Source organism: Anser anser (assembly GCF_964211835.1).
Source record: "Anser anser genome assembly, chromosome: 27".
Lineage (NCBI taxonomy): Eukaryota > Metazoa > Chordata > Aves > Anseriformes > Anatidae > Anser > Anser anser.
The window spans coordinates 1640138-1663892 of record NC_139748.1 but is presented as its reverse complement, the minus strand read 5'-3'; the positions used below and the strand labels follow the sequence as shown (position 1 = coordinate 1663892).

At 63.5% G+C, this 23755-nt stretch overlaps 2 protein-coding genes across 4 annotated transcripts; both read right to left on the bottom strand.

Annotated features, from left to right (window-relative positions):
- Window positions 1-20: 20 nt before the first annotated feature.
- Window positions 21-8883, bottom strand: RHOC (ras homolog family member C). 3 transcript variants are annotated; one of them, XM_083812410.1, is made up of 5 exons: window positions 8863-8883; window positions 1833-1990; window positions 1376-1496; window positions 968-1098; window positions 21-750 (listed from the first exon to the last, which is right to left on the bottom strand). In XM_083812410.1, the coding sequence occupies exons 2-5, from the start codon at window positions 1986-1988 to the stop codon at window positions 577-579; spliced, it is 582 nt and encodes a 193-aa protein (XP_083668536.1). In that variant the 5' UTR covers window positions 1989-1990; window positions 8863-8883; the 3' UTR covers window positions 21-576. The 3 variants fall into 3 exon arrangements, with proteins under 3 accessions (XP_083668536.1, XP_083668535.1, XP_083668537.1); XM_083812409.1 differs by lacking the exon at window positions 8863-8883 and adding an exon at window positions 8591-8747; XM_083812411.1 differs by lacking the exon at window positions 8863-8883 and adding an exon at window positions 2328-2349.
- Window positions 8884-9886: 1003 nt separating this feature from the next.
- On the bottom strand, window positions 9887-19126 carry PPM1J (protein phosphatase, Mg2+/Mn2+ dependent 1J). Its single transcript, XM_083812405.1, has 10 exons — window positions 18834-19126; window positions 17314-17440; window positions 16591-16914; window positions 16037-16149; window positions 14441-14525; window positions 12597-12715; window positions 12352-12415; window positions 12018-12125; window positions 11702-11853; window positions 9887-11412 (listed from the first exon to the last, which is right to left on the bottom strand). The coding sequence occupies exons 1-10, from the start codon at window positions 19109-19111 to the stop codon at window positions 11265-11267; spliced, it is 1518 nt and encodes a 505-aa protein (XP_083668531.1). The 5' UTR covers window positions 19112-19126; the 3' UTR covers window positions 9887-11264.
- Window positions 19127-23755: the final 4629 nt, after the last annotated feature.

Here is a 23755-nt window from a genome sequence, read left to right as displayed (position 1 = left end):
CCATGGAAGCAGCACCGCAATTACTGAAATACCAGTTTGCATTTATTCTCCCAATTACACAGTTCAATTTACTGGTGCTAAGTCCGTAGTGATTCAGCCTCGGAGGCGGCTGGACAAGGCCCTGCCCCGGCACCAGGCCTGGGGAGTGCTCCTGGCAGCGGCCGGGCCCGGCTGTGCCCGGACAGGGCTGAAAGCTGCCCCGGGCAAGTCCCTGTAAAACCCCGGTGGGCGCCGTCCCGGTCAGGGGCAGAGGGCTGGGGGCCCGAGCAGACCATGGCCGCAAGCCGTGGGGGGCGGCCAGCAGCCCCCGGGCCGTAAGCCCTGCCCAGCGCACGGCACAGGCAAAATCGGGGGGATCGGTATAAAACGGGGCAACACGGAGCTGCCCGAACGCACCGTGCTGCCTGCGGGGAGCGGCAGGGACTGAAGGCATTGCCCCCCCGGCAGGGCACAGGGATGCCCGCGTACCTGGGGCAGCTCTCGGGAGGAGGATCCAGGGCAGCTGCGGGCAGGACGAGCTCTCGCTGTGGTGTCCGGACGCTGCTCGGGGCAGTGCCCGCCTCGCCGGCCGGCCGCTCACAGCAGCGGGCAGCCCCTGCGCTTCTTGTTCTTCCTGACCTGCAGCCCCGCGCGGGTAGCCATCTCGAAGACTTCCCGCACGCCCTCCTTTGTCTTGGCCGAGCACTCGAGGTAGCCGAAGGCGTTGATGCGGTTGGCCATGTCTCTTCCCTCCTCTGGCTTCACGGGCTCCTACAGGACATCAAAAAGGAGGCTTGGGAACATCACCCGACGACAGCAGCGAGAAGCACAGCGACGGCCTGCGGGGCATCCCCCAGCGCCTGGACCAGGCGCTGCAAGAGGGAACCCCGGGGAGGTGGCACAGGGAGCGGGGCCCCCAGGCCCTCACACACCGCAAAGCCAGGACCCCCCCCGACGGCCACGTGCCCGGCTCCAGCGCGTTCCCCACCTGCTTCATCTTCGCCAGCTCCCGCCGCGTGTGCTCGTCGTTCCGCAGGTCCTTCTTGTTCCCCACCAGGATGATGGGCACGTTGGGGCAGAAGTGCTTCACCTCCGGGGTCCACTTCTCCGGGATGTTCTCTGCGGGAGGCGGCGCGCACCCACTGAGCCAAGGGGCGCTGGGATGCGCAGCAGCGCGGTCCCAGCCCAGGCTGTGCCCTCCCCAAGCTCCCCAACCTCGTGCGTTCCCAGCAGCTTCTCAGAGCGCACATAAAGCCAGGGGGTGCAGTGGGGAGACCTGACACCCCCAAACACACTGGCACAGGGTCTTCCCGGAGCTCAGGGTGGCGGCAGGGGCTCAGCCAGCAGCACCCAGCTCTGCAGGACCCCAGGTTTCCCCTCTTTCCCTGGACCCTACCTAGGCTATCCGGGCTGTCGATAGAAAAGCACATGAGAATAACGTCCGTGTCTGGGTACGAGAGGGGCCGCAGTCTGTCATAGTCCTCCTGTCCTGCCGTGTCCCACAGCGCCAGCTCCACCTGCGGGGCAGAGGGACATGGCTCAGCAGCTCGCAGACCCTGCAGGCAGGCTCGTCGGGCCCGGAGCATCACTTTATCTCCCTCGGCTATAACCAGGGTCCTTTTCAAACTGGGGCAGGTTCAGGGTGACCCAGAAACCCAGGAGCCGCGGGGCTCCCGCCTGAGCTCTGCCGGTGCAGGGAGCGTCGGAGCCGCCCAAACCTCGCCATGCTGCAGCGCCGGGTGGTGGCGGTGTGCGAGGGCACGCTGTCCCCGGAGCTCCTTCACCACCACCCCCCGCAGAGCCAAGGGAACAGGGGGACAGGGCCAGCCCCGGTGCCCAGCCACAGCCCTCACCTGCTTCCCGTCAACCTCGATGTCAGCAATGTAGTTCTCAAACACTGTTGGCACGTAAACCTCGGGGAACTGGTCCTTGCTGAACACGATCAGCAGGCACGTCTTCCCGCAGGCACCGTCTCCCACGATCACCAGTTTCTTCCTGATGGCTGCCATCGCTGCGGGAACGGGAGGGGACGGGTGAGCAGGGCCGCGGCCACAGGCAGTGCGCACACCCGGTCCCTCCTGGCCCCAACACCCCACGGTCTCTTGTGCAGCTGCCCCGGAGAGCGCACAACCGGGCACGTCAGCACACCTCGGCGTGAGCAGCTTCCAGGGCAGGAGGCAGGCAGCAGGAGAGCAGCCCACAGGCACTGCAGGGAGCAGTGCAGCTGGAACCAGCCCCACATTTATATCCACCACTGCGAGGAGCGCTGCGTGCAATGGCCCAGCCGCCGCAAGCGGTGCAGAGGCTGCATGTGGGGACCCCCTGCAAAAGCACCAGCTCCGCCTTACCGAGACGAGCGTCTTTCAGCCCGTAACGCTGCAGAGCGCGGCTGCCCAGCCCCGGCCACCAGCTCCCCCAGCTGAGTTTTCTCGCTATGCCACCAACCCGGGCACACGGGCTGTGTGGTGACCTCAGTCGCACACACCCTCTGGTTTTATTTTCAGATTATAAATTCTTCAGGGTGTCACCCGGGCATGCTCACTGGCTCCGAAATAATCAGCTCAGTGGCAGGAGCGCGCCAAGCTGAGCTTTCGGGGCCCTGAGCAAGCCCGACCTGTGCCTGGCACCGGGCGCTGGGCTGGCCCTGTCCCAGCCCTGTCACAAAGGAGCCTTTGCCACCCGGCTGGGAACTGACACCGGGGCAGGAGAAGCTGCCAGCCATGGCTCAGCAAGCAGAGCCGAGCCCCCCAGCCAAGCCAGCTGCCTTCTGCCCCTAGTGAAATGGATGCTCCCCTGTAAGTAAGACTACGCCTCGCATCCCTGAGTTACAGGATGCGATTACAGCTGAAGCTGGGAATGGCCCAGCGGGATGCCAGGAACTGCCTGCCCTGAAGTCTGATCGAGCAGCAGGGCTGGGATCGCAGCCCTCCTCGCCCTCAGGCTGGGACCCAGCAGCCCTCTGACACCTCCAGGCCCCAGAAACTTCGGTCCAGAGCCCGACCCATTTCTTAGGCACCCGCGTGACACCATTACTTCTCCATCCCTGCAGGAATCCAGGGCAAGGCGCACGATGACAGCTCACGGTTTAATCCCTGGGAGGGCACGCACTGCTCTGCGGGCTGGGGAGGCTGCAGCTCACCAGAAAGCCGCTCGCAAGGGGCCGGGCACGAAGGCAGGGGCTCCGCTTGCTGCGGAGCTGCGGCAGCCCTGGCAGGCAGGTGTTTGCTCGAGGTGCTGGGGTGATTCAGCTGCCGTGACCCCGCGGGAGGGACGCGTACACCCACGGCTCGGAGCTGCCACCACTCCCCCAGAGCACGCTCAGGATCCTGGCAATGCCCCACGCGGCGCTCAGCCGGAGCCCAGCACACAAACAGCTCCTGCGAGAGAAGCCAGCGTCTCCCAGGGCGATTACACACACACCCTGCCCTGACATAAAGGAAGGAAAAGAGAAAAACACGAGTAAGGCTGCATTGTAATTAGCTGCAAGCGAGGGATTAAGAAATTAGACACTGTGGCTGACTTGCATTTCAAAGCAGGCTGCAGAGAGCTCCTCTTATCTGCACACTTAGCAGGTCACCGCCAAGCTGCCTCTGCCCCACGGAAACCTCCCAGGGCTGTGCCCCACTCCGCAGCCTCCCACAAACCCTCCCGGGGCTCAGCACCACCGCAGCTCCCGCAGACCGAGCAGGAGACAGAAAGGTTTCATCCAGATACGGGCTCTGGCCACAGCCCCAGATCTCCACAAGTTATAAGCACTTGGGCTGACAAGGTGAAGCGCAAAAGTTTTGTGGCTGCAGACTGCTGTAGAGGCATTAATAAAAAGAGTAAGGCAGCACCTGTAATGAGAGAAGAGAGAGGACCAAGGGCCCGGCAGGATCCAGCAATCCTCCACCAGAGCCTCACACGTAAAACTCTCACCCTGGTGAGCAGCGTGCCCCAGCACGGGGTGAGCACGTTTGTGCACCGCCGAAGCTGAAGAAGGCACCCGAAGTGCCCAGCAGGCTCCTTGGCCAGGCTGAGCTCTGAGGGGAGCCCCCCGGCGCAGCTCACACCCCACGTCCCCCTGCCCTCCTCCTCCTCCTCCTGCCGCCCCACGGCTCCCCAGCTGGGCCAGGAACCCCCCCGGCCCCACGCATGGGCAACCAGCCGGGGAGGGCACCAGGAGGAGGCACCACGTTCGAGGTATGGAGCCAGGGAAGGGATGGAGCAGTCTGCTGACTCCTGCCCTCGGGGAGGGGGTGCTCAAGGGTGGCATATCCCTTGGGATACAAGAAATGCACCCCCCCTGTTGCAAACCAGCCTTCTCATCTGGGCAAAGACTCGTCCACTCACCTGCCACCATCTCCACAGCACAGGAAAAGGAAAGCTGGTGGGCAAAAATATCTACTAGAAAATGCCTTTGCCCACAGTAAAATGGGATTTGCTGCTTTGGTATCCCACACCTCAGAGTGATGGAGGAAGAAAGGTGCTGTGGGAAGTGCTGGTATCTACCCAGTACAAGGCAGGGGGAGACACATCCGCAGCACAAGGCACAGAGAGCAGCAGCGGAGGCAGGCAGCCCGCATCCAGACAGGGAGACGAGGTCTGCCCGTGCCGAGCCCGCAGGATATCTGACTGAGATCTGATCCGCACACAGCCACGTGGCGCGCTGGGGGCTGCCGGCTCCCAGCGGAGAGGGGCTGCACGGCCCAGCCGCCCCCCACGGCCCCCAGCAGGAGCTGACAGGGACAGGGCTGGGGCCGGGGCCAGCACCCACCCTGAGCAGCGGGGCCCCAGCAGCGCCTCGAGCCCTGCCCGCGGGTGACTCACGGGGCAGAGGCACCGACCCACCCAAAATCTCAGCACAACTCATTCCATTACTCAGCCGGGTGGCCCAGAAATAGCCCATTGCTAATGCGAGGCCGGCCTCCAAAGGGAGGGCGGGACGAGGCCGGGAAGATTTTGAACTCTTCTACCATTAACCACCCGGAGTCCCTGTAAGGGCTGCTGCCTGGCCACAGCCGCAGCGAGCCTGGCGCACACAGCACCCCAGGGCACAGCGGGAGCAGCGCCGCGGGTGCCTCAGCTCAGACGCCTTGTGCTCCTCCACGGAGCGCATGAAACGGAGTGGCACCTGCCTGCCAGCACCCGGTGCTGAGCAGCACCGACCCAGCCTTTGCAAGGTGCCGGGGCTGCAGCTCCGCAGCCGGGCCGTGCTCGGGCACGCGGGCACAACGCGCGTCTCGTGGCACCGCCGCTTCCCCCAGCGCTGACTGCCACGGGTCAGCACCTGCGGCAAGCCAAGAAATTGCAAAACGAAACAAAATCGCTCTGCTCCATCCTCCAAGCACCTATTCTAAAGTCATCATCATAAAAATAGCGAGGGCTCGGGCACAGCTGTTACGTGATCAGCCTCTCCTGAGCCTCATGCCTCAAAAAGCGAAGTTCCTGCTGAGCAGGAAACGGGGAATTCCTCCGGAGCAGGATGCATCTTTCATCTAGTTTCTGTTACCAGATCTCAGGAAATGGCAGAGGGAGACATGAACGCTTTGAAGAAGGCATCAGACCTTCGCGGGGACACCCGGCGCTGCCCCACGGCAGGGCTGGCCCCGGCCCCGCTCAGCAGCCCCCCCGACCTGGGACCAGCAGCGGTGAGCAGGGCGAGGCAGAGGCCCAGCATCGGGCAGCACTTGCACGGCCGCCGGCCTCTCCTGGCAGAAGACAGAGAACAGGCAGGAGGACAGGCAGGAGGACAGACCTGGGGCTCACAGCCACGTCCTGCCGCGGCAGTTTGCCGAGCTGTCAGAAGACAACTCCCTACAGGCTTCCTGACTGACCGTCCAAAATATTTCTCCGCCTCTGGCACCTCTGTAGTCACTCCTCTAGGACTAGGGGCTAACGAAACACTCAGCACCACCGTTCGGACCCCACCGCCTCAGACACCGAGTTCACTACGTCCCCAAAGCTGCAGGGCTCACAGCTGGAGGGGGAAGCCAAGGGCCCAGCTCCTGCGGTCCCAGGCAGGGCTGCGGACGTGGGGGCCCCCCCAGCGCTGTGGGAGGAAACCGAGCCTTTGAAGGGACCGAGATAGGCTTCCGTCCACTCGGCCCTGCTGTGTCTTCAGCTTCTGCTAAACTTCCAGAGGTTTAACAAACAACAGTGCCCCGGGTACTCAGGCATCCTGGGTACTCAGACTGTTTTGATTTAACTTCTGCTTGGGAAGGAGCCGAGCTAATTGCAACACAAACCAGGTTCAAGGCTAAAATATTCACGAGGAATTTAACTGGGTTTCAAATCCCCCAAAGCACAGGCCTTCAGCTCAGGCAGCGCACCCCGTAAGGCAGACGAGATCCAAGGGAGCTCGCGGCACCCAGAGAGCAGGAAACACTAGCAGGGAACACAAACAAGGTTTTCTACCCAGAGCAGCCGAGGACAGGCTGTCTCCACTTCTAAACATGGCTTTGTGTGTGCAAAGGGCTGCTGCCACATCCCGAAACGCGCCAGGCGAGGGCACATCAGGACAGGTCCCCAGGAGAGAGGCAAACAGGAGCCGCTTTCGGGCAGGCGTGGGTCAGTGCTGGCGCTGCCAGAGCCCAACGGGACCGGGGCTGGTGACAGCACCCCCAGAAACCCCAGCAGGGGGGAGGCTCCCACCCCACCGACCGGTTGCATGCAGCTCTGCGACAGCAAAGCGGGGCAGCTCACAAGAGTGTTTCACGGCTACTGCCGTCCCTGAAGCTAAAATCATTCTAAGGGGACTGAAGGCGTCTGGGGACAATGGCAGGGGTACGCAGCTACGTGCGTGAATCACCAGCAGCAAGTCCCACAGCGCCGGACAAGTCCCTGGCTCGGGTATCAGGGGAATTCTTAAACAGAAGCAGAAAACCATTCCAACAGCTGGAAGGGAAGAGCAATGCCAAAGTTAAACACCATGGCAGTGAAGCTCTGCTCCGAGCTCCTGGGCGTATCTCGGTCACGATACCCTGAGTGCTTGTGTTTGTGGGAAAACTTGTGCCTGCTGCTCGCTGCTGCCAGGGAGAAACGCCGCGGAGCGCACAGCTCCCTCTTCAACCCCCTCCAGCCCCTTAGAGCAGCAGAGGCCCTCCTGTGCCAGCCAGGACCCCGTGGGATTATTGCCCAGCAAATCCCACACGGCTTGTTTTGCAGGGCTGGTAGTTCATGTGCAAATACTCAGAAATCAACACATTATACAAACACTATCAGGAACAAGGAGTCTTATTGTAATTAACTTAAACGTCTTCTGTCGTATGATGACACCCAAGGAAGCGAGAGCAGGATGACCGCTCTTGGAGCAGTGAATACACCGCAAGTGCACAGAACCTTTGAAATGAAGCTCACAGTTCTGACTTCAGGACAACAGCCATGGACTTCGGACTTTTGGGTATCACTGGGCTAAAGAAGAGAAGCTAACTTTTTATGTATTGCTGCTGAACTAGTAAAGCTACCGAATGTATTTTATTTTAACTGGGCATACTGAAAACAATATGAGCAAAATACGTGGCACAGCAGGAGCAGGCAGCAAGGAACACCCCTCCGGCAAGCCGAGGTGGCAGCGAGCCCTCCTCCTTCCCACTTTGGGCTCCGTTCGGTGTCTGTTCGCCTCCTGCCCTCACCTCCTTCCCCAGAGGCCATCCTTACCGCGCCTCCCGCCAAGGGCCAGCCTTCCCCAGCTCACGGCAGCGCGAGGACCTCGCCGAAAGCTTTGGTGCCCCAATCGGAGTGGATGCCCGGAGTGGCGCAGTGCCTCACAGCCACTGCCCCAGGGCCAGCCAATATTTGCCAACACCTTCCTTACTCTCCATGTCAACGGGGCCTCCCCAGCGCAAACTGCAGGCCACCAGGTGAGGCCGGCTAAACGCCCCGGATAACCTGTTGGCAGGCAGTGACTTGGCTCCTTCTCCACTTGGAAAAGCATCTCCCTGCAGGCGCCGAGGCTGTCAGGAACACGGGCTCAGTTTCGGGCGTGCGCTTAGCCCTGCCAGCCGCAGCGAAGAGGGAAGAGCCGAAAGGTGCGCTGAAACTGCCGGGACCCCCGAAGGTGCCTGGAGGAAGGGGAAGGCGGGGCAGAGCCGCCCGCAGAGCCGCCCAGGGCCCGGCCACGGCTCGGGGGGCTCCGGGGGGGTCCGGGGGGCTCCGGGGCCGCGGGAAGGGCTGGGGGGGGGCTCGGGAAGGGCTGGGGGGGGGCTCGGGAAGGGCTGGGGGGGGCTCGGGAAGGGCTGGGGGGCCGCCGGGCGCTGGGGCAGCGGTGCGCTCATGCTTTTGGAATGCGCCCCTGCTCCTAGGACGTTACACAGCTGTCCGCCACCCCCCCCGTATAAATGTTTAACACCGAGCTCCGCGGCGAGCAGAGCCGACTTTGTGCCTTTTTCCGGAGCAGGCACGGCGGGGCCGGGGCCGTTCGCCCCCTCGGGCCTCGCCGCTGCCCAGGGCAGCCCCGGGGACCCCCCCGAGCCCGGCCCCGCCGCGGTCCCCCCGGCGCTGCCCCTCCCAGCGCTGCCCCCCCCCCCCCCGTGCCGGTGAGCCCCGACCCCCGCCAAGCCCCCGGCCCCGTCGCTGCCCCCACCCCGCCGCGGGGCTCCCCCGGCCCCCGCGCCCCGAGCGCTGCCCGCACCTCGCTCCGCCGCGGCTCCGGCCCCGCTCCCGGCCCCGGCTCCGGCCCCGGCTCCGCAGCGCGGCTCGGGCGGGGCCGCCCCGGCCTGGGGCCGCCCGCGGGGGGCGGAGCGCGCGGGGCCGAACCGAGCCGAGCCGAGCCGGGACCCGGCGCCGCTCTGCCCCCTTCGCCGCCGCCCCCGGCGGGCTGAGCCCGGCCGCCCGCGGTCCCCGGCCCGGCCCGGCCCCGTGCCCCCCCCCCCCCCCCCCCGAGCTGCCCCCGGGTGTCGTTACCGACGGGAGGAGAGCGGCAGCCCCGGCACCGGCCCCCGAAGCAGCGGCCGCGCCCAGCGGAGCCGGGGTTGCCTCACCCAGACCCCGCCGGGCAGCCCCCAGGGCGGAGAGCGGCGGGGCCTCGGCAGCCCCCGGCCCGCAGCCCCCGGCCCGCAGCCCCCGGCCCGCAGCCCCCGCTCCCCCTCCGGCCCCGCACGGCCCCCGCCCATCCCCGCGGCGCGGCCAGGGAGCGGCAGCCCCGGTCCTGGCCCGGGCCCCGGCCTCCGAGCGGTTTCTATTTTCAGGTCTCGGGGACAACTTTTCCTTAATTTGTCAAGCCCCAGGCCAGGAGCTGGCGCCAAAGGAAATGTTTCCGTAGTAAGAAAGGGAACCGCAGAGGCAGCGCTAAATGCAGCCTGTGCCCACGCCGCCTCGCCTCACCCAGCAGCTGCGGGAGGCAGAGCTGGTTCCCAGCCAGCGGCAGCCAAGAGCGACTGGGCTGCACAAACTGGGGGAACTGGGCTGCACGGGCAAGCATCAGCCCAGGAGCACCAGGACGGTGGGTGCCACTGGCGGGTATGCGAGCGCAGGGGTGCTTCCAGCAGGCAGCCCAGCCGGGAGGCCCCACATCCCACAGCACCGGTGGCACAGCCACAGGAGGGGGGCCCGTGGGCAGGGAGACCACCGTGGCGCTCGCCAGCCAGGGCCCCTTGGGTCACCGACCCCCCCGTGGCCCTGCCCAGGGAGCGGGGGCTCCCCGTCCCCACGTGCGAGGGTCTCAGGGTGCTCTGGCCGGCGCAAGGGCAGGCGGACGGCAGCTCACATGATTACCGAGCCTGCCTACACAAATTAATCAGCACTAATTGGATTTTAGGTAAGTCTTCTTTGCAGGAGTTCTGCGAGTAAGTCTTTGAAGTGGGATTGCGAGTGGCACCTTTATTTAAACAGTGCTACGCCAGGACAGCTGCTCCAGTCCCAGCATCTCTCCCTGCTCCCTTCAGCACAAAAACGTCAATAGGTTAAAATCTCGCTGGATAGCTTCCACTTCCACTAAGTGCACCCAGTTTATTTACATCTCGCTGATTACAAGAGACAAACAACATTCACCAGAGGTGACACTTGATGAGGGCTGGCCGCACCCAGTGACAGCAGGACACGAACTGCTGGTGCCACGGGGCCTTTCAAAGCAAGGGCCGGGGCCCGGCTGTCCCCCCACACGCCTCGGCCACGACGGCAGCCCTCACATTTTGGTGGGATGCGACACTCCGCAGAGGTGCAGGTCAGAGGTATGCAGGATGCAAAACAAAATACTACGCAGAGAACAACTGCTGCTACAGCTCTGCTCAGCGCCAGCTCTGAGACGAAGGAAAAGGACGGAGCTGTCATTTTTTCCCCCAGTGACAACCAAGCTGTTTTTATTGTGGGTTCCCAGCCCTCAGCTAAGCAGATCCATGCAGCGTGTTTAAGCTGCTAAGCTTGGCTGAACGGGGCTGCTCTGCAACTGCTGCTCAGCAGTGGCCAAATTAGAACTGCTCAGAAACACAGACCTATATTCCTACCAACCACCACCCCGTACCGAGAAAGAATTTAGATGCTTCCCAGCTCAGCTCTACAGTTAACAATAAATAATTGGCTCTAGAAAAACAGCAGTGATCCAAGGCATGAAGAGCTGTGGTGGGCAGAGCCTGTGGCACAGCCAGGGGCTGGCAGACACGTGCAAGTGCAACAGCTCCTTTCCTACCAGGTGCTCGCCATGCACCGCAGTGACTGAGCGCTGCCACGTCCTCCCAAACCCGAGACCGTGACCAAGTGCCCGGCTGGGGACAGAGGCCGGAGGAGCCCAAGGGAGCAAGCACAAGGCTAGGGCATCAGTCGTGGGGCTCACCCCCCACCCCAGCACCCCCAGGTGGGCTGCTCAGGGCTGGGCACAGCCATCCGGACACAGCACCCGGCCCAGCGGCAGCAGGTTCAGTGTCCGCGGTGCAAACTGCACAGGGCAGGGCCAGGAGGAGGTGACTGCAGCAGCAAGTACAGGCCTCACCAGGCAGGAGTGCTCGGCCTCCCAGCCCGATGGCTGTAACCAGCACCTCCCGGCCAGGGCGAGGTGCCAAGCATGCGCTGAGAAGCCAGGGAGCATTTGGGCTCTTCACAGCAATCAAGAAAATGGCAGCATGAAAAACATCCCCTGAGCCCAGTCCCCGCTCTGTCCAAGGCCCTTCCATCTCTGCAGGGTGCTGGGACGCAGCAGGTGAGGGGAGCTCCGGGCAGGGGCTGGGAGGGCCGCAGGCGGAGGCTCCAAGTTTCTCCTTCTTGTGGTCAGCTCGGGAAACAAGCGCTGAAGGGAGAGGTGCCCCGAGGCAGCGCCGGGTCCTGCTCGCGTCCGTCCAGGCAGCGCGAGCCCCTCTGCCCCGGGTCATGGGGCATCACGTGTAGTTCCCCGGGCCACCCAGGGGGATCACGAAGACAGAGATGTCATCGCCGGAGCCCAGCCTGTCGTTGGGCAGCCGCCAGCCCCGCTCCTTCAGGACCCCCCTGGAGCGCACCACCAGCTCCTGGGCCACCATCGTGTACCTGGGCGGGCAGAGCACAGCACGGGTCAGCAGGCCCACAGCCAGCAGGCTGCGAGGCACCACACTGCTGGCCTCAGCAGGGAAGGAGAAGCTGGAGGAGCCAGAGGTGCAGGAAAGGCTCCCTCAGAGAGATCCAAGCTCAGACGCACGCATCCAGACGTGTGCTGTGTACTGCGGAGCAACAGCCCCAAGGCCAGCGGGTACGTGGCCACGACACTGCTCCAGGGAACAAGACCAAGTGGGACGTCACAGTGCAGGCCACGCTTGTCCCCTCCCCACTTGCAGCTCACCTGCACAGGTCATTGGGCTCGTAGCTCGTCAGCACCTCCATCACCACGCTGGCCACCTCCTCGTCGTTGGTGACATCCCAGAGCCCGTCGGTGCCCAAGACCAGAACGTCGTCAGGGCAGTGCTCGTACTGCGTGAGGTCGTAAACCCTGACCTGGGAGGGAACAGGGCAAGACACGAGATTGAGGGCAGACAAGGCTCGTGGACAGCCCCCCGGCACCGCCACACGCTCCAAGCGCACAGCGAGTCCAGGCAACCCGACCGGCTCCAGCCGTCGCAGGAGCCCTTGGGCGAGGAGCAGCCAGAGGCCAGGCTCACCTCTGGGAAGCAGGACAGGAAGGGCTTGATGTGGATGTTGGAGCTGAACACCTTGAGGTCGTGGTCTCCCAGGCCGCGCGTGACCCCGATTGTGGCCATCACCCGAGCCTGGAGGAAGGCGAAACCAAACGAAAGCTTGAAGCTGCTTCATCTCCACCTCCATCCCCAGCTGAGAAAATGCACGTGGTGTTGGAGCTGCGACAGCGCTAGCAAAAAGGCGCTGCATCCTGCAAGTCAGCACGGGCAGACTGGAAGCGGCCCCGCGGTGCCACCACACCGCCCCCCTCCCAGGCAGGGAGACCCCGCCCCGCACAGCTCATGCCCAGCACTCTACCTTTTTGCCTTCCCCATAGATTAGTGGAAACTTCAGGTCATCCTCTTCGATCTTTTTGTAAGCCCTGGTTAAAGCAAGCCAGAGGCAACGTGTCAGCAGGCGGGCAAGAGCTTCCAGCGCCTCCCCTGTGCGCTCAGGACACGGACAGGTGTCCCTGGACAGGACACCAGGTGCCCGGCATGCCCCAGGGCCCGCACGAGGAAGGGAGCTGGAGCCGGCAGCCTCCGGGGGGGCAGCAGGGTTACCAGCCGTTCATGTTTTGGTCTCTGTACAGCATCTTCTTCCCCAGCTCCTTGGGCTGGATCCTGCGGGGGAACTCGAGGTGCGTGAACTCCTTCCCCAGCAGCTCGGGCCTCAGGAACGCCTGCAGGACGAAGCAGAGGGCTCAGCTGTGGTGCCAGGAGCAGGGTCCTGCCAGCATCGCCCACCCCCTGGGTTGGCATCGCCCACCGGGCACCCCCACGCCGCACGGGACAGCCGGCACGCCAGCCTGCTGGGAAATGGGCTCGGTGCTGTGGGGTGGGGGTAACATCAGCTGCTCCAACTGCAACGCCAGCAGGGAGCGGTGCCGCAGCCTCCGAGGCACCCTCCTGAGCTACACCCAGAGGAGAGGAGCAGCTCGGGGTGGCCATGCCAACGCTGAGCAAGGAGTTTGGGGAAACAAACCCAAAAGGGACCATAAAGAGGGCAACTTCCAGGAGAAGGTGGAATTGGCCCAGGAGGAGGCAGAGCTGCAGACCTCCCAGGGCCCTGGCTCAGCACGCAGCGCGGGGCTCGCTGGGCGAAGAGCTGAGACCTCTTCCCTGAGAGCACGCCCTGGCTGCAGCCACGGCCTGGGACGGGGAGTGAGAAGCAGCACAGACACCCACCGGCCCCTGCCGTGTCCAGGTGACCGCCAGTGCTCCCGTGAGCATCGCTACCCCGCGCGGAGCTGTCACCGCGCTGCTCCTGCAGAGCCGGGGCCCCCCAGGGACCCAGCCCCGGAGCCACCTCCCCAGCACCCTGCGGGTGTCGGCCCCAGCTGCATCCCACAGAACCCCCCGCCCCGCACCCAGCAGACCCCAGCACGCCCTGAGCCAGGAAGCCCCGGCCGAACCCTGCGCCAGCAGCCCTGGAGCTTCCCCAAGCACAGCCTGCAGGCACCAGGGATCCGGACGGTGCTGGAAAATGCAGGTGGAGGAAGAGAGGAGCTGAAAGAAAGGGGAAGAGCCCTCGGGGAGAAGGGTGGTGTTGGTGCAGAGGCACGGAGAGCCCCGGCCACAGCCTGGCCACAGCACGGCGGAGTAAGCATGCGCCTGGCCCTCTGCCTGCGTGCCCTGAGCATCGCAGCCGGCTGGAGAGGATCCTGCTCACAGCAATTTCTTCCCCGTGGTCATTCAAAAATAGATTTGAGAAAAAGTGCCTTAGTGTTTTTCCAAATACGCTGCAAGCCAGGAAATCGCATCCAGCAAGACCTCCTCTAGCAGAAACGCCTCCTTCTCCGTGCTGCCATCAGAGAGGTCTTTATAACCTTAAAAAGTCTCATTGTACGGCACAGAAAGGTTTGTCCAGGACAAGCAGGAGAGGGAGCTTTCAGGAAGAAAGCTAGAAATCCGCTGGCACACTTCAGCTGCCCCCCAGGGGGCATCCAGGCACGAAAGTAGGACTGAGCACAGAGCTGTGGCCCCCCCAAACACACGAGGGGGCACCACAGGTGGAGGGCACGGAGCCACGCTCCCCTGCACGCAGGGACACAAAGCAGCCTGGTGTGGCACGCAGGCAGGACGTGGTGCCACCACGGGGAGGGGACACTCTGTGGCCCTAGGGTCAGAGCCGGACGAGATGGGCTGAACCAGCTCCACGCACTCCTACCAACACGGTGCCAAGAGCCCGGCATCCCCGGTCCCGCAGCGAGCCAGGAGCCCAGCAGCCACGGCACAGCGAGCGGGGGCAGCTCCCGGGCAGCACCCCACGGCCAGGATGGATGGGTGCCGGCAGCAGGGCCCCGCACCCCACAGAGGGGACAGCCCCGGCAGGGAGCACGGGGGGACTGCAGAGGGGCCGGGAGGTGGCTCGGCAGGAATGAGATGAGAAGAAAGGTCTTTCTTACTAAAAACTGCAGCCTCTGCCTCTCTGTCTCTGGAGTAAACTCCCTGGACATTGGAATGATTTCCCCGTTACGGATGATAATGGCCCTGCAATGAAACATGGAAGGATGAGATTAGAGAGGAGGAGAGGGGATGGGGTGGGCTGGCTCAGCTCGGGGCAGCCCCGCTGGTTCCCTGCCCGGCTGCCCCAGGGGTGCAGCTTCCTCCCCCCGCTGCGGGCCCTCTGCCCAGCCCCAGCTGCAGGGACAGCAGCTCCTGGCTGGCACAGCCCAGCCCTGCAGCCGGCACCCAGGGCAGGGGAGAGAGGATGAGAAAATGGAAGGGAAGCACGGGGCAGAGGGGGTGGAGAGCAAACCAGAAGAAGGGATATGGTTAGAGAAGGAGCAGCACAAAGGTTACAAAGCCTCCGTCAGCAGGGGAGTTGCACACAGGACAGGCAGAAGTCACCAGCTGCAGGACAGGGGTGCAAGCGCCCAGCCCGCACCCACACCAGTGCTGCACGTTAAAGAAGTGTTTGATGGGTTAAAACAATGGCTGTTTATGAGATGTTTCTGGAGGTCTGGGGGCATCGAGGATCTGATACCTGTGGCCCATCTGCCCCACTCGCTGTCCTCTCAAGGGCTGCAAGTCCCCTCCAGGGACACAGAGCCCAGGTGAGGCTGGCTCTGGAGGGCTTTGGTGCCCGAGGAGGGAGCGCAGACCCTCGCCCAGCTGCATGGCTACAGCCATGGTGTCCACGCACGCTGCCTTCCCCGGGCACTGCCAGCAGCTGGAGCCGCAGGCAGAGCCCTGCACCTGAGGGCGAGCGGCTCCCCTCCAGCCCCAGCCTCTCCCCGGTGGTGCGGTCCTCACCCAGCCCCGCGGCACCCCACTGCCCCACGGCAGACTGGCAGAGGCCAAGCACAATCCCTGCTCATCACCTCCAGCCTCCGCTCGCGGCTCCTGCCCACGCCGCTCTGCATACCCCCAGCAGAAAGGCACCAAGATCTCCTCCGCCATCCCAGGGCAAGAAGCGTTCAAAGCAGCTTCGCCCTCCGTGTGAGACGGAGTTGCCTTCCTGCTGTTTCTCGTGCGGTATGAACGTACCCAGGAGTGACTACAGTAATGCACCCAAGGAAATGAGTTTGTCAGGCAAAATCCTTGGCCTCCAAGCTCCCTCGGGCCTTGACTGCACACAGATTTGCACGTCCTGATAGAATAGTTCACTGGTATGAAATGTGCCCTAAAATTAATGCTCGCACATTTTCTGCAGCTTTGTTGAGGGCAATTTTCACTCTCCATCTTACAGCCCAGGCCAGCACCGGTGGCAGGGGCTGGTGTGCGATTCGGAGCCATCTGCGAATGCCACACTGCTGAGAAGGAAGGTGGCAAGTCCCAGATTTCAGGAGGAAATTCTGCAGCCCCTCAGTGCACCAGGCAAACACGGAGAGTATGGTGAGGCACGGCACGGCACAGCACGGCACAGCACGCTGTCCTCAGGGCTCGTGGCCAGGCCGCAGGTTGCTCTGGCTGCTCCTGCCCTCCCCCAGACAGCCCAGCTCCTCACCGCCCTGACACTGGGGCAAGCCCCGGTACGGGGGGAAGGCCGGGGGCTGTACCTGCTGTCACCAGCGTTGGCCACGTAGAACTTGCCCATGAGGTAGACAGCGGCCAGGGCACAGCAGCCCCCGGAGATGCTCTGGGACGCCCGCTCCTGTGCAATCTGGTTGTCCTGGGGAGACAGAGAGCGGGTCTGGGCAGCACGAGCAGCAGCCCCCACCAGCAAGCAGAGGTCCAAGCAGCCCAAAATAGCGTCCTGCTGCTCCGTCAGGCTGAGGCCGGGCACCTTGCCCCACGCAGCCTGGGGTCCTGTGGGCAGCAGGGGCACGGCTTCCTTGGGGCTGTGGAGCAGGCAGGAGAGAACAAGATGGGAAAGGAGCAGCTGGGCACTGCTGGAATGAAGTGCAGTCAAACCCTGCACCCACACAGGCCCCGAGCCCAAAGCCTCTGTGCTTTGAACCCCTGAAATAGGGGACAGCATCACACTAGGGCAGGAGCTGCCCTGCCAGGAGCCCTCGCTGCAGACCTGCCTCCTGCTGGAGGGGACAGAAAGCAAAGCAAACGCTCCCAGTCAGCGCCCAACAGGCGTCCTAGGAGGCCAGGGATCGCTCACCATGTGCTTGAAGGCATTCTCGATGGCACCGATCACCAGGCTCTCATGAGAGACTGCTTTCTCCAGGTGAAAGCGTGGCAGAGCATCGCTGGGGACCTCTCCATTGTCCTCTGTGATGGGTGCCCGGCTCAGCTCAGCTGCACCAGCCCTGGCATCATGCTGGAGGCAGATGGGAGGCGGGGAGGGGTCCTGCAGGATGTCCACGAGGTCCCGGAGCTGCTCGCAGATGTGCAGGTGGAGCCTCCTGGATGCCATGACGGCAGCACCGCTGCCCGCGTGGCCATCAAACAAGGCCCAGTAGTGGAAATAAAAACCCTTTCTGCCCTGCGGGGAGAGAGAGGAAGGTTCAGCGAGTGCTGTGAGGAAGCAGACGGTGGGCAGCAGGGAGCAGCTGGGGCTACTGCTGCAGAGCGAGCGGCCGGGGACACAGACATAGGGCTCTGCCTCTGCCTCGCGTGTCCCAGCGCGGCGCAGGCAGGAGCGACGTGGGTGGCTGACGAAGGGCATCTGGACAGGGCTGCCGCTGGCTCGAGCCCAGCCCTGCGCTGACACCCGGCACTGCCAGCGCCCCGTCTGCAGCAGCTGGCTCCTCTGGGGCAGCCCGCAGGGGCACAAGGGCCAGCGCCTCCCAGTGCCAGCCAGCCCCAGTCCAGCAGCAGGGCACAGCCGCGCGTCCCCTCCTGCCGTGCAGCCGCTCCGGCTCTCACCCCGTGCTGCTCTCACCCCATCCAGCTCCCCGCTGCCATCCCCGGAGGGTGGGTGTCCCCTGGGGCTCGGCCTCCTCTCCACAAACACCACCTCGCAGCACGCCTGGTCCTCGTTGTGCTGGCTCTTGCCCGCATTTATCACCCTGCAAAGAGGGAACGAGGTGTCAAGACTCGCTCTTTCGCACCCAAAATATCAGGTTTTGCCCACAGGTACTCCAGAAAACCCGACCCTAATTCACTCGCTGAGAACGGGGGTAAGCCAGGCTCCTGGCCACGGCAGGGGCCACCCCAGCAGCACCTCACCCCCCCTGCCCCATTCCTGCCCCCATCCCCGCTCCTCGCAGGGGCTCCCGTCCTGCACAGCAGCAGCCAGGCGAGCAGAGGTCCCAGGCCGGCCGCGGGGGCTGACCCGGGGCAGTGGCAGCGCTTGCTCCCTCTGCACCGCGGGGGCCAGGGACAGCGGCTGGCCGGGCACCCACAGAGGGAGGTGGCCAGAAAAAGGTACCTTTGCCGCAGGTCCCCACCACTGCCCCAAGCAGAGCAACTGCCTGAAAACCTGCAGCAGCCTCAGCGCACGCACAGCCAGCCGGGGCTCAGACACTGCGCAAGGGGATTACGGCCTCATCGTCAGAGCAGCACTGCTCAGAGGGAGCAGGTGGCTCAGAGGGGAGGAGATGAAAATGAAACCAGCAGAACTTTTGCGAAAAGATTCACATCGACTTTTTACAGCTTATGCTGGCAAAGCAGATTTCAGATCCAGATTGCCAAACCTGCTCACGGGGGGAGGCAGTAAATGTGCACAAGAGCTATTTGAGCATGGACTTTTCAAGCGGTTTGCAGAAAGAAGTAAGTCTCGAGACACAGAAGAGAAGTCCTGCTGCCGAGCAGAGGGCGGTTTTCGTTCGTTCCCCCCAGAGCCTGCAAGGTTCCTGCTCCCCTGAGATGGAGCACGGGGCACTCCTACCCCAGCACCTCCCCGGCCACTCTGCACCTCGGGAGGCTCCCAAGGCACCGGGCAGAGCAGCTTGAGCGCGGGACGTGGGAGCAGGCTGGTGTCACGGAACAGTACCGGTGGCCTTCCCACCTGCCTTCGGTTCGGGGTGAAACTCACCCCCAGTAAAAGGAGAAGAGAACCCGGCCCTCGAAGGGGAAGTCGGAGTCAGGTCCTGTTCCCAAGACGGCTTCAATTCCCTCCTCCCCCCTCCCGGGGCCTGCGAGAGATCGAGCAGTTCCTTCCCCCACCCCCCCGGTGTCGGTTCCCCGTCCGTGGCTCCGGGCACATCGGTGCCGAAAACAGCGGAGCTGGGAAGGCGGCGGGCAGTACCTCCCCCCCCCCCCCCGCACAGCTCGCCCGGCGGCAGGCGGCCCAGGAGCCGGCTTCCACCCGCTCGTCCCGTCCCGTCCCGTCCCGTCCCGTCCCGTCCCGTCCCCCCGCCCCGATCCATCTCTAAGGGCCCCCCCGGGGCGTCCCGCACAGCCGGTAACGGGCGGGGGGCACCGGCCCCGCGCCCCCCCCTTCCCCCCCGCCCCGCTCACTCGGCGTAGCCCGTGCTCCAGGGCAGGCGGCGGCGGCCGTCGCGGGGGCTCTGCACGGCCCGGCCCGTGTGGTCGTCGGCGCGGCGCAGCTCCTCGGGCGTCAGCTGCAGGAAGGCCGGCCGGCAGAACAACGCCGCCGCCGCCGCCGCACCCCCCCCGCCGCCGCCGCCGCCGCCCCCCGCCCCGCCGCGCCGGGGCTCGGCCGGGGGCTGCGCGCCCGCCCCGGGGCCCAGCCCGGCCACCAGGTGCGCCACCGCCGAGCGCACCCGCAGCAGCATGCCGTGCCGAGCCGTGCCGTGCCCAGCCGAGCCCGGCCCCGCCGCCCCGCCCCGCGCCCCGCCCCGGTTACCGGGGCCGCCGCCGCCGCCCTCCCCCGGCGGGAGCCGCGCTCCGGGAGATGCGCAGCGCCGCCAGGCCGGGCCCCGGCAGCGCCCCCCGGGGCGCCCGCAGGCCGGGTTAGCCCCACGTTAGCCCCGCTCCCGGCCCCCCGGCTCCTGCCCGACGCGGAGTCGGGACCGGGGGGAGGCGAGGTCAGCGCCGCAGCCCCCCCGGGGCGCCGCTGGGGACCCCCTGCGGGCAGCCCGCCGCTCCTCCCGCCGCTCCTCCCGCCGCTCCTCCCGGCGCTCCTCCCGCTGCCAGCCCCGCAGCAGCCGGCACGGCGCGGGGCAGCGCTGGGAGAGGCCGCGGGAGGCGGAGGAGCAGCAGGGAGAGGGACGCGCGTGTGCTGCCCGCGGGCTCACCCTGCCCACGCGTGCCCGCTGCCCTGCCCTCGCTCTGCCGCAGGTGAGCGGACGGGCTCCCAGGTTGGCGCTTCCCGGGCTGCAGCAAAGCCGCCTACTCCGACCCGGCTTCTACTTCCCCTGGCAGGTGCCTTGTCGCTCTCCGTGCGCTCCTCAGCGAAACCCAACCCACTCGCAATCGCGCCAGGCTATTAATAACTAGCCAGCCTGCAGAGGAGCAAGGAGCTGCCGTGACTAAGGGCTGGGAGCAGAACCTCTGCCTTCCACTGAAGCTGCAGTAGGCCGGCCCCGGCTGGGATGCAGCTTTAACTGAGCCGGAGTAACACGCTCCCGCTGGAAGACCTGGCAGCTCAGACGGTGTCTCTTGCACAGCCTGACCTCAGCACCTCCCTTCCTCTGGGTTCCTATGACAACAGCAAAAAACCCGCTGAAAAAACACCGTGTTTCCCTGCTGTAAAGCAGAATTGAGTTTGTTTGCTAGGACCTGCGTGCTCCAGTGCTCTCAGTTCTCCAAGGGAGCTGCTTTCTTCCTCTCTATACAGGTCTTCTGTGCTGTAAGGTCTGAGCAGAAGCACTTCACGGCTACCTCTGTAAAGCTCTGAGTGCTTTAGCCTGCACCCTTGGCTAGATCTTGCTTAATTATAGCAGACTGTTAAGGTCAGCCTATGGATGCTATTCAGTACTCCCTGTATTCCTTTTATCCCTAGCTTCAAGTTACTTAGCAGTCTGTCACATTAAGGTCTCCACCTCGTACCCCCCCTTCCCACTCTGCTTTCTGATGCCTACTCTCAACGCTCCTGTTTGAAGCTCTTGCTTCGTTTCTTGCCTTCTTTCGCACCACCTGGCTGTCCCCGCTGTTGTTTGGCTCCAATTAAATTATTCCCTGCTCTTTCTCCCACAGGAACGAGGGAGGCTTGGAGGAACTGCTGGTCTGCAGCTCCCTGAGCCGGAACACGGCTAAGGTCAGGCTCCTCGCTGCATTTCGATAGGGGGTCAAATTTCCCCGGCCCTTTCTATCTAACCGTAGGGGCCTCTGAACCTCTGCTGCCGGCCCGGAGCTGGCTGAGACCCTCGTCCTGCCCGGCTCTTCCTCCGCCTCCTCGCTGCGCCACCCGGCAGGAGCCGCTGCGCCCCTTCCCCGGGCTGGGCCGCGGCCGCCCCCGGCGCTCCCCTCCCCTGCCTGCCCCTTCCTTTGCCGCTCCGCCGGGGGGGTGCGGGGCTGCAGGGGGGGCGCGGGGCTGCAGGGGGGGCGCGGGGCTGCAGGGGGGGTGCGGGGCTGCAGGGGGGGGCGCGGGGCTGCGGGGGGGGCGCGGGGCTGCGGGGGGGGCGCGGGGCTGCGGGGGGGGGCGCGGGGCTGCGGGGGGGGGCGCGGGGCTGCAGGGGGGGGCGCGGGGCTGCGGGGGGGGCGCGGGGCTGCGGGGGGGGCGCGGGGCTGCGGGGGGGGCGCGGGGCTGCAGGGGGGGGCGCGGGGCTGCAGGGGGGGTGCGGGACTGCAGTGGGGGGCGCGGGGCTGCAGGGGGGGCGCGGGGCTGCAGGGGGGGGCGCGGGGCTGCGGGGGGGGTGCGGGGCTGCGGGGGGGGCGCGGGGCTGCGGGGGGGGGCGCGGGGCTGCGGGGGGGGCGCGGGGCTGCGGGGGGGGTGCGGGGCTGCAGGGGGGGCGCGGGGCTGCAGGGGGGGCGCGGGGCTGCAGGGCGGGCGGCGGGCGCTGGGGGGCGGCACAGGCTGCGCCACGGCCCGGGCGCTCTCCCGGCCCTCCCCGGCCCTCCCCTCGAGCCCCTCCTGGCCGGGGCTGGGCAGGGCCGGCCGTGCCCGGGCCCCGAGAGCATCCCCTGTGGCGCCGAGGTCGCGAAGCAGCGGCCTGGCAGGGCCGTCCCTCCCCTCGGGGGGCGGCCAGCCCGCCCCGAGCCACCAGGATGCTTTCCTTGGAAAGAAGGAACTGGAAGCGTCCGAAACGACTTCTGTGCGAGGCTGATCTTGTTTTGTAGGCATGTTTTTTTCCCGTTATGCTAAGCACTGCGCAGAAAGAATGGTGTGACATAAAAACACGCTGCAGGAATGTTCCCTGAAACAATGTGGTGCTAATAGCTGTTTTCCAAGAAAGAGAGCTACGTTTCCTCCTATTCATCGTGCCCGCAAGCTCTCTGGGAGGTTTCCTCCTTGTCTGCCGTCCTGGTGAGCCTTTTCGCAGTGCCGCCTGTGTGCGTGCCGGGGTTCGCAGGCGGTCACAGGCTGAGTCAGGCTGCAAGTGCTGGGGGGCAGCTCCAGGAAAATCCCCTGTGGCAAGCTGGGACGTCATCTGCTCTGCCCTCGCGTTTCCCACTCCAGGATTCCCGCCTGGGGTGGCCTCTGCCCCCTGCTTCCCGGCTCAGCCAAGCCGCCCGCCCCGCCTGCACCAGGAGCTCACCCTGCTGGAGACGGCTCCGGGTGCTCCCTCTGCCTTACTTGGCAGACCCGCTGTCCTGGAGAATCCCACCAAAAGCCACCAGCTTTCTGCTTCCAAACTCGGTCCTGGAGGCATCTCCGCCCCCAGGCTGTAGCGAGCTCCTTCCAGCACAACAAAACTGCCGCAGCTCCCCTCGAGTGGGCGATTGCTTGCGTTGATCTAAACCCGGGGGTTCTGTGTGCCGCTCTGCATCATCTGAGGATTTCTGCTCATGCTAAACACTGACTAAAAACTAGTAACAAGGGAATTGAGCTTAAATTTTGCTACTTTGCTTCATTTCTCGTGCAACTGCTCATCATTAAAAAGGCCTTTCTAATGTTCGTCATTCCTATGCGTTGCTGGGTCCCAGAGGAGGTAGGATGAAGCCAGGGATATCTGAGCTGTAATGCACTTTCTGGTAAGAAAATGTGAAAGAATGACATGTTGGTGGCATTTAAGCCAGTATGGAAGTAGATTAAACATCTTGATCATAAAAGTACCAGAGGATGTTTTAAAATAAGCTCTTTGCAGCAGTGCATTAGTCGACTGCACAGCTTTACTGTGTAATGAGCAATATATTAATTTATAATTAGTGTAATACAGTGAAGCTCAGCAAATAGCTCTGCACTCTGGATAATTCATCAACAGAAGAAGCAGCTCTTAATGGTTTCCAAGGTTTGCCTGTCCCCTGTAATTGGGAAGTTCAGAATTTATTGTTATTTCTTTTAAGGGATAATGTGATTGCAACCACACATCTTTATTCCATGTCTGTTCCTGCTCGAGTGCAGAAAAGCCTTGGGAGCACTGCAGCTCAGGGCTCGTCCGCGACCTCTTTGCAGCTTGTGGCAGACTGAAGGACCCCGTGCAGGTGCGTATTTCCTGCAGGCTTTTACCACCACCTCCCTCTGCTGCAGATGGGGAGGTCAGCAGGTGAATCTCCTCGAGTCACTTGGCTTTTGCCCCTTCTCTGATGCTACCAAAACTGACTTACCCCTTCCACACCGCCCGAGGGATCTTTGTGCTAAAATCTGCTCTCAAAGGCTTCAGGGGAATGAACAGCCCCCCGCCCCCTCCCTTTCTCTTCAGTAAAATAATGGACTCCTTGAAGAATCATAGCCAGGAACGAGAACAGTGTTGAAGACTGCTGCTGGGAAGTCTAACAAGAAGTCAGGGGGGAAGAGAAATTACCGTGTTCTCTTCCACCGGAATTTAAATGAAATCTGTTTAACTGAAGTCTTAATTCTTCCCCTGCATTGAAATGCTGTGATCTGGAAAGCAGCACGTTTGTACTTCTGTACTATTACATCAATAAAGAGCTTGATTTTGTATGCTTCCTTATTGAATAATCTGCCCTAATTTAATTGGAATTTGGCTGATGTGAAAGGTGGTTTTGATTGCATTTGCTCTTGATCGTTCCCATTAAAACTTTGTGATCTGGAAAGTAATATGTTTGTATTTACTTATCACAGCAATAGAGACTTGAATTTGTGGACTCTCTGTCAAGTTACCTGATGAATATAAACAGCAGATTTAATTTTGTTTCATATCGATTTTTGCCATTATTATTAAAACTCTGATCTGAAGAGTAAGATGCTTTTATTTCCTTAATATCTTATAACTGGAGTTTGGATTAATCTTGCAGAGCTTTTTCCCTTTCTTTTGAGCAGCCAAGTCTAATCAACTGGAACTTAACACGATAATGCAATTTTCCCCCTTAAAAAAGGGGGAAAGAAACTCAGTTCCATTTAGTGAAATAGCAGA